At 47.8% G+C, this 16,332-nt stretch overlaps 2 protein-coding genes across 10 annotated transcripts in view; both read right to left on the minus strand.

Moving 5' to 3' along the window:
- EPDR1 (ependymin related 1) overlaps positions 1-13,403 on the minus strand; it is a 28,067-nt gene extending 14,664 nt beyond the window's left edge. The window contains exon 1 of one of the 2 annotated variants that reach the window (XM_045494391.1): positions 12,789-13,403. In XM_045494391.1, coding sequence (XP_045350347.1) covers positions 12,789-13,105 — 317 coding nt within the window. In that variant the 5' untranslated portion in view covers positions 13,106-13,403. The remainder of the gene's footprint in view (positions 1-12,788) is intronic. The other variant, XM_045494392.1, reaches the window with a different exon arrangement.
- NME8 (NME/NM23 family member 8) overlaps positions 1-16,332 on the minus strand; it is a 104,826-nt gene that overhangs the window by 11,465 nt on the left and 77,029 nt on the right. For 7 of the 8 annotated variants that reach the window (XR_006716204.1, XR_006716209.1, XR_006716203.1 and 4 more), the window contains 2 exons: positions 16,070-16,180; positions 15,216-15,729 (listed from right to left, as the gene is read on the minus strand). The gene's annotated coding sequence lies outside the window, so the exon portion shown is untranslated. The remainder of the gene's footprint in view (positions 1-15,215; positions 15,730-16,069; positions 16,181-16,332) is intronic. The other variant, XR_006716205.1, reaches the window with a different exon arrangement.

Here is a 16,332-nt window from a genome sequence, read left to right on the forward strand (position 1 = left end):
GAAGGCTCAATTCAGAGACAGAGGACTCCCACATGCAGAAGAAACACATAAGCCACATCAGAACACGGCGCTCAACATGGCATTTCAGTGGATATTAAGTCTGGAGCAGATTCTCTCCCCAGCACCTCTCCTCCCCAGAGGGTGAGCTGGTAAAACTGTCTACTGGTCCACTGCCCTGTTCCAACTCAGAGAACTCCATGGTTTCTCTGGCATCTTCCTCAGAGGAACATCTGCCTTTCACAACTTGATTGGATAATCAGCTCCTCGGTGAGACATTCTGGGAAGAAGGATTTATAATTCCTGGGAATATAAAATGTATCTCAGTAAGGGATTCGGTGAGGTGGCGGGGGTGGGAGGACTGTTTTAGAAGCTTTGGAGTCAATGCAGATGGTCTCGCTTACCACAGTCCTCCCTGCAAGTATTTTCAAGCCAACTCAGGAGGCCTGGCATTCATCAGGGGTGAACCTGGATGCCACGCCAACTAGCGTAGTAGTTCATGGTGCCTCATACATTCCTCCTAAGTTACATCTCACCTGTAGCTGATGATGCTATGCCAGCCCAAGAAATTGATGTGCCCTTGGCCCTGTACCTCCACCATCTTCCCATCTGACAGCATCTTCCTTGGCAACTTCTGAGATGCTCCAGAACAGCAGGTTCTCTGGGTTCTATGATCTGAGTGTTTGAGTCCCTCCCCTAACCCTACCAAACTGATATTGAAAACCTAATGCCCAAGGTGATGGCAGGAGGACCGAGGTCTCTGGGAGGTGATTAGGTCTTGAGGGTAGAGGCTTCATGGATGGGATTAGTGCTCTTATACAAGAGGCCCCAGAGAGCTAGCTGGCGCCCTCCACCATGTGAAGATACAACGGAAGGTCTACGACCAGAAGAGGGCCTTACCCAACCATGCTGGCACCCTGATCTCAGACATCCACCTTCCAGAACTGTAAACAATGAACTTCTGTTGCTTATCAGCCACCAGGTCTCTGGTATTCGTTACAGCAGCCTGAACTGACTAAGACACTGTGGCAGCTTGGAGGGGTTACTTTGGTGCCTCCTCTCGGGAAAACTGACGGTTCTCACTCATTGGCAGAGCTCACACTCTGGAACTTTCCCAGTTGATCTAGCGACAGCCACAACAAAAGCAGCCTCCCGTGAATGGGGCAGCACAGCCTTTTTGTCCAGCGACAGCTGCCTCCTATTTAGAAGCCCTCTGTCCAAAAGCTTCTCCATTGTTTGGAGGGTCTGAGGGCCAGGGGGGCACCCTGCTGGGGGTCAGATTCCTCACACGGCCTCTCCCTTCAAAGAGGCACTGCTTCTGAAGGAAGCCATCAGTGCTTGGGAAACTCTCAATGCCCATATGAGGGAAAATTCTCCAAAACTGGGACTGTGGAGCAAGAGAAACACTGAAGATAGTGTTTGATGAGGGAAGAGCTGGGGACTAGCTCATGGATGAAAGGAACCCGGAGAATCCATTTCTGGAGGTCCTGGTATGCTCTCCTAGGTGGGATCCACCTCAAGCCTGCTTACAGACCTTTTCAAAATATGGGTGGGCACTGCCATTTGGTGTCAAGAATTGTTCTGGACAAAAGAGATACATGATATAGAATACGATAATTAATACACCATGAAACCATTCCATAAATCCACAAGTTGATTGTTAAACATGTAATCCTGAGGGAGAAGAAAATACAAATGCAGAATATTGGGAAGAAGAAAAGGATATTGATAGGTAAGGTGGAGTTGTTTCAGAGTTTGGAGAACATCACATACAAATGTATTAGGGTGATAAATATAATCTTGATGAAATGGAAGATTTTCTAGGAAAATATAAATAACCAAAACGAATGCAGAATGAAACATACAATTAAGTGAATAAATAACCAGAGGGGGGTAAAAAAAACTCTTACAGAGGTCTAGTGAGATCTTAGATCTTTGATGTTTAAGAGATCAAAGAGTTACTTCTCCAAAAGGAGTTGGGTCCTAATGGTTTCAAGAATTAATGTTTTCCAACCTCAAGGCTATACAGCAATAGAGACATATAGAAAGCTTGCCAATTCTTTTATCATTTTGCAAAGCTTTTTCTACATTAAAATACAGAAAGAAAATGAAAAACTAAAACACAAGCTGAATTGTGGCTGTGGATTAAAACCACATCTTAAATATTAGTGAGTCAAATCAGGCAGACTATTAAAAGACTAATACATAATGATAAATTAGAATTTACTTTAGGAGAGCCAAGTTGGTTTAACGTAAAGCAATCTATTAGTACAAACCACCAGGTTGGTGAAGTTTCATATCCATCCCAATTAGAATAAATTCTTTATAAAATAGGTCAGAAAAATATTTACTGAACATGATGGAGTGTCTTAGTTAAACCAACAGCCCGTAAGAGACTTACATGTAAAATTTCAGAAACAGTCACAACACAATGAGAGTCACTAGGGCTGTGACAGCACCACAGGCATGTCATTTTGCCCTTGTTTTTTCTTTATCATATTAGAAATCATTAAAAAAATTAATTAGGCTCCTGGGGCGCCTGGGTGGCTCAGTTGGTTAAGTGTCTGACTTGGGCTCAGGTCATGATCTTACTGTTCACGAGTTCGAGCCCTGCATCGGGCTCGCCGCTGTCAGCCCAGAGCCTGCTTTGGATTCTCTGTCCCCCCCTCTCTCTGCACCTCCCTTGCTCTCTCACTCTCTGTCAAAAATAAATAAACATTTTTAAAAATCTTAAAAAAAATAGCCGCCTACAGGCATGAGTGTGGGAAACATGACCACTCACATTCTGCCAGCTGAAAAATCTGCCAGGTGGAACAATTTCCTGAAGGGCAAAGTCGTCACAACTTAAAAATGTGCAAATCCCTTTTCTATCATTTTCTTACCTAGGAATGTATCCAAAATGCGTTAAAAAATGGTACACGTAGAACTGCACACAAATACAAGGTTATACATGTAGTAGTCTATATAGTCCTCCCTGCAAGTATTTTCAGGCAAACTCAAAAGGCCTTGCATTCATCATGGCTGAACCTGGACGCCTCGCCAGCTAGTCTGGTGGTTCACGGCCTCATAAGTCATGGGTTCATGGTTCCTCCCTCCTAAGTTCCATCTCACCTGTAGTTGATAATGCTATGTGGACAATAGAGGGGAAAGATACATAACTATCCCATAATAAGGGACAGCTTCAAGAAGCTGTGCTCTATCCATTAGCTAGAATACCACACAGTCATCAGAAATGGTTCTGCTGGGGCGACTGGGTGGCTCAGTTGGTTGAGCATCCGAGTCTTGATTTTGGCTCAGGTCATGATCCCAGGGTCGTGGGATCATGCACTGAGCATGGAGCTTGCTTGAGATTCCCTCTCTCTCTCTCTCTCTCTCTCTCTGCCCCCTCCCCCACTTGCGCTCCCTCTCTTGCTCTCTCAAATAAATAAATAAACATTAAAAAAGAAAAGAAAGAAATGGTTCCGTTGATGGGTACTTACAGCATGAGAAACATGCACAGCATTTTATTAAATAAAAAAAATGCAGACCGTGTTTCCCTCTTAATTTCAAAATTTCATACACAGGAGTAGGAAAAGAAATCCAGAAGCACATGCATCAGGGTTCTTAAGTCTATATGGCGGGACTACAAGTGATCTTTACTCTCTTTATTCTGCTCTTCTGTGTTGTCTAGATTTTCCACCATGAACACGTATAACGCTAGTCGTCCCAAAGCCATCAAAACGGTGCTTACTTGCTCAACAGACATTAACTGAGTCTTATGATATACCAAGCACTTCCAGGTGCCGGGGTTTGGGTGATCGGCCAAACCAATAAAGTTCTCTCACTGGCGGTGGAGAGATGGACAATAAACACCAAATGAACTGACCAGACGATGTCACACAGGGATCACGCCCCGAGGAAATCAGAACAGGATGTGACGGAGAGTGGCTGGTGGGGGGCGTCGCAGAAGGTCCCTCTGAGGAGATGGTGAGCTGAGACCTGAAGGAGGAGACGCCAGTTCAAAGATGAGAGAAGGGGACTAGTCCGTATGGATGAGCTTGCCCAGTGTGTTGTTCAGTGAAAATAAGCCTGTTGTGAAACAGTATGTGCTACGGTATGCGTGCTGGGCATCTAAAAATCTCCTAGGCTATTCGGAAGATGTAGTCTTACTGGTTGAGCAGTTATGGGTAACTTTTTTCCTCTTTGCTTATCCTTCTACAATAGATATATATGTCACCGTTGTTAGTCATCCCCTCATTCAAGTATTCCCCCCAAAATCTGATTCTGTGGTGCTAGAGATACAGCAACAACCCAAGCAAAAGTCCTAACAATGGAGCCTTGTTTGGGGCAAGGGGAGGCAGAGGAGATGAGAAAACAGGTTGAAAAAACATTAAATAGTAAGTCAGATAGCGGTAAGCATCTTGAGCGTGTAAGGCAGTGACGTGGAGTGTAGGAGAATGTTGGCAGGAGAGACCGTCGAATTTGGGAAGGGGCCATGCAGCTTTTTAGGGAAAAGGCCTTCTGTGCACAGGAAACAACAACACAAGTGCCAGCAGCGGGGGAGCGAGCTGGCAACCAGGGGAGGCTGCAGGACAAGGTCAGGGACAAGGGATGGAGTGGGTGGGGAGCAGACCCCTTAGGGTGGCCAGGCCCGTGTAAGGACATTTACCCTCAGACACAGAAAGGCATTGGAGGGTTTTGATCAGACAAGCGATATGATACAATATTTTTAGCAGAGTCATCATTCAAAGCTGGCGTGCTGAGAACAGAAAGGGGGCAAAGGTCGAAGTAGGTGGACCCATTAGGAGTCTAGTGCCAAAAGCCCAGGCAAGAACGATGAAGGTTTGACCCTCAGGATGGTAGCGAACATGTGGTCAGATGGTGAGTCTCTATCAAAATTAGAGTCAATAGGATTTGCTTTATGGATTACTTGTGGCATGTGGGAGAAGAAGAAATCAGAGATGGCCCTAAGGGCTGGTCCTGAGCAAATGGAGTTGCAGTTAGCTGCACTTTAGAAACCTGCAAGAAGAATGATTTTTGATTTGCTTGTTTGTTTGTTTTCAGGGGAGGCATCGGTTTGGAGTATGCTGAGTCTGAGATGACGGTCAGAGATCCAAAGGAAGAGGTCAACTCAGGATTTGGATATAAAGGTTCAGGGGAGAGGACACAGGACTCACGGGGGAACTCAAGGCTGGAGACACACGTGTGGGAGTCCTCCGTGCAGAGATGCCATCTGAAGCCATGACCTAGCTGAGGGCACCAACAGAGGGGTGTAGACAGATAAGTAAAGGGAAGGAGGGGCACCTGGGTGGCTCAGTCGGTTAAGCGTCCGACTTCAGCTCACGTCATTATCTCACGGTTTGTGGGTTTGAGCCCCGCGTCGGGCTCTGTGCTGACAGCTCAGGGCCTGGAGCTGCTTCGGATGCTGTGTCTCCCCCCTCTCTCTCTCTGCCCCTCCCCACCTGATGCTCTGTCTCTCCCTGTCTCTCAAAAATAAAAATAAAACATTTAAAAAATTGTTTAAAAAAAAGAAAAAAAGTAAAGGGATGGAAAGCCTGTGCCCTGGGACATTCTACCATCAATGGTCTGCAAGAAGGGGAGGAAGAGCAAAGGGAACTGAGAAGAAAAGGAAATGACGTAGAAGAAAGGACACCGGCAGAATGTGGGGTCCTGAAGGCCCTGTGAAGAAAGATATCAAAATGGAGGAAATGAGCACCGTAAAAGGAGGGCTGATAAAAGATCATTCGATTAGTAACGTGTTGCACTTGAGCAGAGCAATCTCAGCAGAGGTGTGATGCTCTAAGTTTGGTCGGAGGGGGTTCAAGGGAGCAGCGGGGAGGGGGCGCGAAAATTGGACTTAGCGTGAGATTTGCTTTAAATAGAAGGGGAGCATGGTGTTTCAGCTGGTGGGATAAAGAGAGGAATTTTTTCTTTAAAGATGGGTAAAATAAAAGAAATTATAAAGGGGAAACTAGAAGATTTTTACTGGAATTGGGGAAATAGAAGACAATCCCATTCATTCCAGGAAAAACAAACCACTAATTGGTAGAATATTTTCACATCTTCGGGCACTGTGCCCCCGACCGCCATCTTCGAGGGCAGAATCAGGAAGAAACAGCTCAAGGTTGACGGAGAGAAGTAAAGACGCTTTCACAAAAGTTGGGGGACCACCTCTGGCTTCTAGTTATAAGTTGGTCTTGCACCCCACCAGCCCTATTACTGTGTGGGGCTTGTCTTCCTTGGCACTAAATGCTCCTCACTGCCTGCTTCTCCTTTGCCTCCCAGCATCAACTCTCTGAAATCCAGGGTCAACACACCCACTGAATTAAGACTCAAAGCAAACTTTACAGGCTTCCAAGAACATCTCTTCCTTGAAGAAAAACTCACTTTTGCAAATCAGCATGGTTTATTTTCGAGGATCAAAAGGCCACAAGCAGTCAGACTTCCTGAGCTAATAATAAAAGAAAATGCTGGCTCTTGATCTCAGCAGAGAGCAAGAGGAGGGAATAAAGGCAAAAAAGAGTCATTCTGAAATTCTGAAAGGCATGATTTCTTAAGATGGAAGGCCTCATCTATGCAAAACAAGGTTGGTGATGAAATAAATCCACGGAGCCCTTCCTACGAATTTACCTCCCCCAGCCACACAGAAGCATTCTGAGGATTTACAACCATACCACCCTGAGAAATCCAAAAGAAGGCAAACATTTAAAAAAACATAAACTGATCTTTGCCTTCCCCTCGTTCAACAATGTCGTCTAAAGTCACAAGGGAGGGCCAAGCAAGAGAGCCATCTGCATGGCCCGGCCTAGGGTGCAGAGTCCAGTGCGGTGAGGAGGGCACCCATGTCGGGAAAGGACATCACAGCAATGCACCATCAGTGACCTACTCCAACTGAATAATGGGAGCCAGTTTTCTCTGAGAAGGGGCCTATGAAAACAAACCATGTGGTAGCGGGGTGGAACTGGAGGTTCTAGGCAAATACATATATGGATCAGAAGCGGAAGCTTAGCAAAGTATGTACATGTAAATCTATGTGTATGTGTATGAGTGAGTGACTGGTGGTGTGTGTGCGTGTGTGTGTGTGTGCATGTGTGTGTGTTCAAATCTACATCCCCTTCCTTTGTCCACTGAGAGGGGTCTGGGAGCACAGCCTCCTAATAGCCATGAGCATAATGAAAGCAGAAATCTTGGCACCCAAATATTATCCTCCAGTAAAAGTAACCAGAGCTTCTTGAGAAATGGCTCAAATCTTGCCTTATTCCAAGACTCTAGCAGAGAGAGTATAGATGGTTTGGGGATGTCTTATGGTGGCAAAAAAAAAAAAAAAAAAAAAAAAAAAAAAAAGCAAAAAAAGTGCTCAAAGAATGAGAGGTGCTTGTTAAAAGAACATAAAAGGCAACTTAGAGCGGTGCCCACTGGCCAGATCTGGGACAATGTGAACATCAAACCAAACAATGAGAGCAAATGCATTACAGTGAGAATCCTTGAGGGTGTGGTGATATACGTAAGTGAATAAATTCGGTGTCATGAAAAATGGGATGTGTACGTGGTTTTAAAATATCTCCCTACAAAATACTTCTTCATTACAAAGTGAAAAGGTGTTGCCTGACACTGAAGAAACTTTGCAGCCATCAGTTAACCAAGTGACAAGCGAGCAAAGAGAACCAAGTGATCACAGGGTACAGCAAGAACGGAGTACTACCTCTGTGATACTCCTGCCGCGGGTGAATAACTAGAATATCAACGTAAAGAAACTTTCAACCAAAAACCCAAATGTGAGGAACGTTCTACCAAACAACTGGTTTGTCGTCAAAGTGCAAGAAAGACCGAGGAACTGTTCCAGACGGGACACCTAAATGCAACGCTTGAATAGAAACTGGGTCCTTTTTGCGATACACAACATAACAGAACAACTGCATTTCAGATGGTAGAAATGAATCCGTGTTAATTTCCTGATTCTTAGGGCTGCGTTGCAGTCACGCGGGAGAATATCCTTGTTTGCAGGAAATCATGCTGAAGTATCTGGGGGTCGTGGGGATATCAAGTGGGCCACTCACTCTCAAATGATTCAGGGGGAAAAACTGGCTGTGTACTAATCACTGTGACCTTTCTGTAAGAGCGGGATGGTTGCAAAATAAAATAAAATTCGATATTTGGAGGGAAAAAAAAAACCCTTATCCTGTTGTTGAGACACAATGATCGTTGGAGTTACCTGGTGTGGTAACAGCCTTTGGAATTAATCTTTCAAAGCAGATACGTGGAGGAACACTCTGGAAGCAGTGCTATTCATGCCCTGGTGTACTCGGGGCTCCCACGCAGAGGAGAGCCTTCTGAGTTTGCAACCAAAGCATTTAAGGGTGGCCCCTCTTTACCCATTGAACACAGGTATAGGTGAAAAAGAGAAGAAAGAAAAAGCATTTTGGTTTTATCTACACAAAGGGACAAGCTGAGAAAAAAATTAGAATCCATGTCAAGTTCATTGTATCATGGTAGAAACAGGAATCAGCCTGATGTAATAAAAGCACGATTAGTATCATTAAATCATTAAATGATTAGTATCATTTAATCTCTAAGGACAAAGGCCTAAGAGTATTTAGTATAAACATTGTAGATCATTAAAATTAAATTTAAAGATGAAAAGCTGATATCCTGAGAAGTAAGGGATTGCGTTGCAAGTGGTGAAGCCAGGGCTAGAGGCCATGTCTGGCAACCCATGACTTTCTCACTGCATGTCCGTGCTCTCTACACAACACTATGTGGCTTTCTCTAAAAATACAAAACAGAAATGATATTCTGCTCTCCAAGAATAGAATTCTCAGGGAAAACTGAGACTGACATGAACTGATCAGAATTTGAATGAGAATCTATTTTCTTTTCATCTTTTACCCGTCCCCCCACCCCGCCAAAATCTCTGAACCTGTAGGACTGGTAGTCAAATAGTCTTCTAAGATATGATCCCTACCACACCCGGGCATATTCTCTTAACCCCTCTCTGCTCACTCTGTATCAGTAGCACCATTAATTCCAACCGCCAAGCCACCATTTTGTAAGTGGGCGCGGTAAGCTACTGGTGGCCCAACAAAATTCATTCAGTATCCCACACTGCTTCTTCCACAAAATTCAACACACTCGCTGAAATATGAAAATAATCTTCTTTCTTTTCCTGGGTCTTCCAGATGTAATACTTGTGAGTTTAGCCAAGGAGTCAGGAAGGATAGTTGGAAGCAGAAAACAAAATAGTATCAGTTACTAATATTTCCCATTCTCTGCTGAGGCTGTCTTATCTGAAGCTTATAAAGTTGTTTAATCTTTTCCATCATCTCAGGGAAAAGAGAGCCTGGAAAATCCTAGTCATTCCACAGTAACTATCAGTGGGATTTTCCATAACTATCTGGATGCAAAATAAAAATCTTAAGAAGTTGATCCAATTCTAAAACTTACTTCTCAGCTTACTAATAAATATGAAGAGACAACCCATCCATATTTTCTTCAAATAACATCTGGTTTCTTGGCCGGACTGCTAATACCTGAAAAAGTTTCTGAGTTTATTCCAGCAAATCTACATTTAAAGAGCTTAAAAATGCATTTACGCACTTAAACATTCTTTTCTACATCTGACTTAAGGCCAGAGATGGGACTGTGAGACGGAACCTCGCCAGGAAACTGGGAAGATGGGGAATAAAACTGCCTTCTAGAAACTAAACTGTGAAATCAACAATTGATAGGTCAGGACAGAGAAATGAGAAATCACCGCATGGGGACAAAAACCTCTAGGCCAGCAAGATTTGGCTGCAACCCCACTAAAGACATAACACACACACATAAAGGCTATAGTAATCGATCATGGAGTCAAAGATGAAGAAAGGTTGCTAAGACAGCCTGAGCAGTACTCACCAAGACTCCATGCGGAGTGGAGGGAGTCTGGACCAGGAGGGCTGGGGTAGCAGAGAACCAGTGACGAGACATCTGTCTGGTGGAAATGAATGCATCACTTAATCTCAGCCCCATTACCCTGGGCTGGCCTGTCTCCTTCAGGATGGAAAGCTCAACATTGCGCATACAGCCTGGCCTGGAGCAAGCAATCATTAGATTCAGTGACTTGGCTCCCACTTTTTGCTCACAACCTCCTGGTTATAATTTGGCTTGCCTACAGGGAGAGAATGACCTCGTCTTGTGGATCTGAGCATTCTGGCCCCCATGCCAGCCATAGCACTCACTCAAATATACGTTTTAGCTGTTAAGCCTGCTTCCTGTGAGTCAGCTCCCAAAGGAAGGGCCCTTGATCAAGTTTCTGAGCCCACGGGCTGGCAGCGAGTCTCTGGGCCAGGGACAATTGACCAGGCGGGCCACGTACAGCTGCAGCCACGTACTGAGCACCTGTTATGTGTCATACACTGTGCCGTGTGCTTTACGTACTTGAATTGGTTGAAACGCCAGGACACTCCAGTAAATTAGACACCACTGATATTGCCATTTGGTAAATGAAGAAACTGAGGCTCACAACGCTTTAGCAATTTCCCCCAAAGACCCACCTCAGGACGCTTGCACTCCACCCAGCTTTATCCAACTCTGAAGCTTAACCTCTTACATGGTGAAAATACTACCTCTAGGGGAATGGACCCTTACCCTTCTCTTGGCCACACTACTCTGCTTCAGCAGTGTGCTCTGGGCCATTCCAGTCCAGCTGCAACATGACCTTGTTCATCAATACACCACTACTGTGCCAGCCTCCCCATCAGGGCGCTAAAGGTTAGCGATTTCTCCTGGATCAGAAGCGCACAAAGCCAACCCTATCTCAGTGAACGGCACAGGTATCTCTTGCACACCATCAGAAGCCAAAAATGGCCACCTCTCCTTGACTCTCCTCTCTCCTCACCTCCTCTGTGGGTAAACCCCTTCCATACTTCCCTAACGAGTCCGCTTCTCACTGCCTCCATGGCCGCTACCCATCTTCCACCCGGACCTCGACCAGAGTCTCCTAGATCACGTGTTTGCCTCCACTCTTGCTCTCCTTTATTCGAAACCATACGCCCAGTGACTAGTCCGTAACGCAATTATGACATTCCACTGTTTGAAAATCCTTCAGTGGGTCCCAACCTCTCCACATCCTCTGTCTGCAGTCCTAACAGTGATCTGTCTGCAGTTCTTGGAACGCATCCGGCCCTGTGTGCTCCAGAATGTCCCGGAATATACCCGCAACCCCACCCCACCCCACCCTGCCCCCCCCCCCCGCAGTCTTCCCTTCTCCAGTCACTGGCACTGGCTTTGAGACTCACTCATGCTTCAGCTCCCACAGGGAGCCTGGGTTAGATGCCCATCTATATATCCTTCATCTCACGGAGTGGAAATTTTCCTCGTGTGACTCCAACCCCGGACTGTGACCTCCCTGAGGCCCAGGACCCACGCTGTTTGAACAAAGTGCTTGCCATGAAAAAAATGCACGATGAATGAATGAGAGCCTGGTAATATAGCACAGGTATCAGAAACCACCTAGCTTCCTCGAGTCCCAGCTGTGGGGTCTTGAAAGAGACATGTTGAATCTCCCTAGACCTCAGATTCTCTGTCTATAGCACAGAGATCCATAAAGCTTCCACTGGTAAACTGTTGTAAGATTTTCATGTAACACGTGGAGAGTCCTCAGCACTGTGCCAGGTATATAATAAACACTCAAACATTGGTTGTTGCTACTATGTCCTTTGAGACGGAACCAGAATGTTCTTTAAAGGCCTCAGAGATATTCCCAGGCCCCCATGGTGACTCAGCTGCTCCAGATCTCCTCAGGACTCATGTTTTACCTTTCCAGATGCATTAGCTCCCATTCTCGAATATACTGCTCTGAAAGGTTCTGTTCCCTCGGTACTTCCTTCAAGATTTGCCCCAGATCTTACTGCTCTGGGCCCTTAAACCATGGAGGTCACATGCTACCTCCTGATCATGCAAATGCCACACAGGGGGGCCCACATAACCCCCCCCCCCCACACACACACACATACGAATTTCCACAGGAAAGCTGTGGAGTTGACAGGTGGTGATCCCAAAATAGAAATCAGGTCTTAAAGGGGGCAGGAGCAACAGGAGGTCTCAGGAAGAGGACGTCCATTGTCGCAGCAGACGTGGAAAGGTGAATCATGGGACCAATGGCCTTGAAAAAAAAAAAATGGCATCGCTCCTCCGTGGAATATTGTGCAGCTATTAAAAATAGCTCGGCGGGGGGGGGGGGCAGCCAATAAAATGGCAAATAAGAACGCGTAAGTGAGCTTGTATAAAGAAAGCTCATGGTTTCTAATCACAGTGTGTGAAACTTGCTTTAGAAAAATTTAACGAAGTTGACCAAAATGTCAATTGTTGTAACGGGGTGATGATACTTTGATTCCCCACACCTTTTGCAGTGCTGCCCTATGCTTTTAAAATGCAACAAGAATTCTTAAAATATACACATCCTGCGCGCCTCCTTCGCAGATGGCTCCTGGAAGAGAGGAGATAGTGCAGGTGACACGCCCTAGGCTGAAGGGGGCTCCGAGAGCCTGACTCAGCAGCGTGCGGACCGGGGCGAACCTGGGCCCCGGGACGCCGGGATGCGATCCCGCCCCTGCCTCCTTGCTCACCCACCACCGCCCCGCTGGGGATCTCAGAGCGCAGTGGGGCCAGCCCTCCTCCCAGCCCCCCGAGCGGGCTGGCCCCGGCCACCCTCCCCGCGAAGTTTCTCCTCGGTAAGAGGGAGGCGCCGCCAGCGGCTGGAAATCTAGCGGCCCGACGCGCCCGCCCCCCCCCCCCCGACTTCGCCCCCGCCGCCGGTCCCGCGGCCCCCGTACCTCTTGCAGGGGATCAGCGCCTTGCGCTCGTCCAGCACCCGCACGCGCTGGTTGAGCCCGTCGTAGGAGAGGAGGGCGCGGCTGTTGCGCCCGGTGCTCTGCCGGTACAGAACCTGGCGGCCCTCCCACTGCTGCGGCGCCTGGCACGGGCGCGGGGTCCCCGGGGTCCCCCGGGCGCCCCCGGCCCCCGCCCCCAGCGCCGCCGCCCCCAGGGCGCAAAGGCCACCCAGCGCCCAGATCCAGAGGCCGCCCCGCAGCCAGGCGCCCAGGGTCCCGCGGGCCCCGCGGGCCACGCGGAGCGGAGCGCGCCCCAGCATCGCCGTCCGCCGCGCTCGCCGCCCCCCCCCCCCCCCCCCCCACCGAGGGCCGGCGCGAGCCGCAGGGGGCGCTGAGCAGTCCGGGCGCCGCACAACCGTCCGCCGCGTGCGGGGCCGTGCGGGCGTGTGGTCTCCGCGCGGCCTCTGCCCACGGCTGGGATCAGGTCTCGCGCGGTGCGGGAGCCGGGGCCGCGGCCCGGGAAGGCTCCGGGGAATCGCGGGAGCTATTTCTGCCTGGGCCGCTGCCCGCTGCGGCTTGTGTTTTCGCTTTGCTCTCTGCTGCCAACAGGAAATGCAGTGGCAGCGGTGCCACTAGCATCCTGAAGGGCATCCGCGTTCTAAAGGGGGGGCGGGGTGGGGAGCAGGACGGTGAGAAGAAATTCGTTTCCTCCAGTAACTGAAGCGCGCAGCAGATAACCATAAACTAGGAGATAAGTTCAAGTTCGAAGTCGGGAAGGCAGTGCTGCTTCACTTGCTGTGCCCCCCACACCTTGCCCCTTTGTCGAAATTGACACCTTCTTCCTCCAAGTTAGAAATCGAAGGGTCCCTTCCGGAAGGAATGATAGCAGTCATGCATCATGGCCATTTTCAAGCCACCACTCTTAGTCTAGCGCCTGGGGTATTAGGGGATACGCCCTTGCCCTTGGGCATAGGACTCAGAGACCTTGTCTTCAGGATACGCTTGCAGTGAGACTGCAGCCCTCACCCATCACCTGACTACACCACAACCCTGGAGGTGTGTGAGTCTGGGAGTTTAGCATCAAGAACAAAGTTAATTGGGTTTATGGCTTATGTTTTGTTTGTTTTGTTTTTTAGGTAGGCTCCATGCCCAGCACAGAGCCCACCAGGGAGCTCTTCGGAGAGCTGGCACTCACAATTCTGACATCAAGACCTGAGCTGACACCAAGAGTCGGACACTCAACCGACTGAGCCACTCAGGTGCCCCTGTTTTGTAATATCAGGATGTACCACATGGAATCAAGAAAAAAGAAGCAACATTAAAAAAACAGAAAAAGACCCTGGCTTTCCAAGTTTGTAGCATCTTTTCGGTTGCTCTGTTTCAAGGACGAGGAAGTGAGCCAGTTGACGTGGGAGAGAACATTCCTGGATGAAGGACAAGGGGACAAGAGAAAATGGGTGAAGCGCTGGTGTTTAAGGAGAGTGATTTGGAGCCAGATGGCTCAGGGCCTTGAAACCCAGGGAGAAGCGCCATCAGGTGTAAGCCTTAGGAAGCTCACTCTGGCCTGAGTGTAGAGGATGGGCGGGGGAGAAGGAGGTGGGAGAGGCTGTTATGACCCAGAGGACAGATACTGACATCCGAACTCAAGTGGTGGAAGGGAGAGGGTGAGCGGAGCTGGGAACTACAGAGAAGGTGGAAGAGCTTTCTGGTTGGGGCCACTGGGAGTTCAGTCCTGAATGAGGAAAGAAGACAAATCAGTTTAGGATCGGCTGACTGTGAGATGCCTGTGGGATAGGCAGGTGGAAATACCCCGGGGACCGTTGGATAAGCACTTCCAGAAACCAGCAGGGCCAGAGGTCTGGTTTAGGGAGCTATTGGCATCTAGGTGGTAATTGAAGCCAAGAGTAGAGCAGCAGGGGAGGGTGGGGTGGGGGGTACTGCTGTCAATATCTGGAGACATTTTTGATTGTCATAGTGGGGTAGGGGCTGAGCTTCCACTGGCATCTAGTAGGAGGAGGCCAGAGAGGCTACTAAACTTCCCAGAATGCACAGGAGCCAGTAAAGAACTACCTGACCTCAGTGTCAGCAGTGCTGAGGTCCAGAAAACCTGGAGATGGGGGTGTGTGAAGAGCAGGAAGAGGATGGTTATGGAGCCCTAGCAGAGAAGCAGGCCTTTAAGGAGGCTGAAAAGGAACCATCAGAGAGAAGCCACTGACCAGGGAAACTTCCTGTTACGTGAGCTATTGGCAAATCACTGTCAAGTACAGGGTAATGGATTAAGTGCTAAGGCAGGGCCTGAAGAGGGAGGCCGGTGAGGGAATCTCCAGATGAATCCTTCACTGCTGCCCCACTCCAAGCAGAAACGCCACAGACCAGCTGCCAGTGGACCCCCTGGGGACACCAGAGAGCTTTATAGAGAAGGCCTCTTACCTTCTTCTCAGCCTTGCTCAAAAGACAGGCCATGGAGAAAGGGAAATTCCTGCAGCGTTGGGACTTGGGACTTGCGGTTAAACAGAGGCAGCAAGTTTCAACCGGCTGCGCAAGGAAGAGCCTCTCCAAGTTTGCCTCTTCAGCCGCCTGGCAGGAAAAGGGTCAGGAGTTCAGCCGTTTCTCAAAACTGTACTTTCTTCCCTTGTAGGAATTTGGGCTGCAAATATTTTTCACTAAGCCAGGGGGTTTCGACTCACTGGATTCTACTGCTGGGAATGGCTTCCGATGTCATCCGGGTTATCCCCTGTGCTTGATATTTCGCTGGCCTGGTTTGGCATCTTGGGAGCTTGGGTCCCGTTCTAGCTGAAACTGGCATACCTCTCGAGGTCGCGACTGGCGACGCTGTGTTTGGACGCTCTGGCTTCCCCTAAATAGAACCTGACTCCTTGGATGAATCTTGAAATAATATTTGTGTCATTTGTCCTCTCCACTTGCCATGTTTAATTTACGTGCCCTAAAAAAATAATAAGACGGTGTATTTAAAGTGCTTAGCCCCATACCTAGCCCGTTGTAAATGCTCAATAAAATGTCAGCTGTAGTTTCTGTTCCTTTTATTTCTTAATCCTGGTCAGAATCAAACTAAACTATCGTTGTGGGTCACAATGTGACGACAGCTAAGCTGTGACCAAGCTAAGCTTTGGAAAGAAAACAAACAAACAAAAAAAAAACAAAACAACAACAAAAAAAACAAAACCAATTACCTACTGTGTGTTCAGGATTCTAATTAGACTATGTTTTTAAAGATTTACATTTAGAAACCACATTTTCATATTCCCCATGAAAATACCACATACCGGAATTCTTACTGCCTGGAGATTAATATACTTGCAACAATAAAGCCTCCTTTTTGTTTTGTTTTGGTTCTTGTGGAGACCTGAGCCAGTCGTCGGTTTTATCACTTCTTCCTAATAACAAGAAAAGAGAAAACAAAATATACACGCTTGCTTTCCATAGTACACAGCTTCTCACTCAATTCAAATACTTTCCAAGCACATCAAAAATCAAAAATTTAGGCTGCTGGGTTGGAAATCGCTTTGGGCATGAGGGGGGAATTTTT

The sequence above is a fragment of the Leopardus geoffroyi genome, chromosome A2 (genome assembly GCF_018350155.1).
Source record: "Leopardus geoffroyi isolate Oge1 chromosome A2, O.geoffroyi_Oge1_pat1.0, whole genome shotgun sequence".
NCBI classification, from domain to species: Eukaryota; Metazoa; Chordata; class Mammalia; order Carnivora; family Felidae; genus Leopardus; species Leopardus geoffroyi.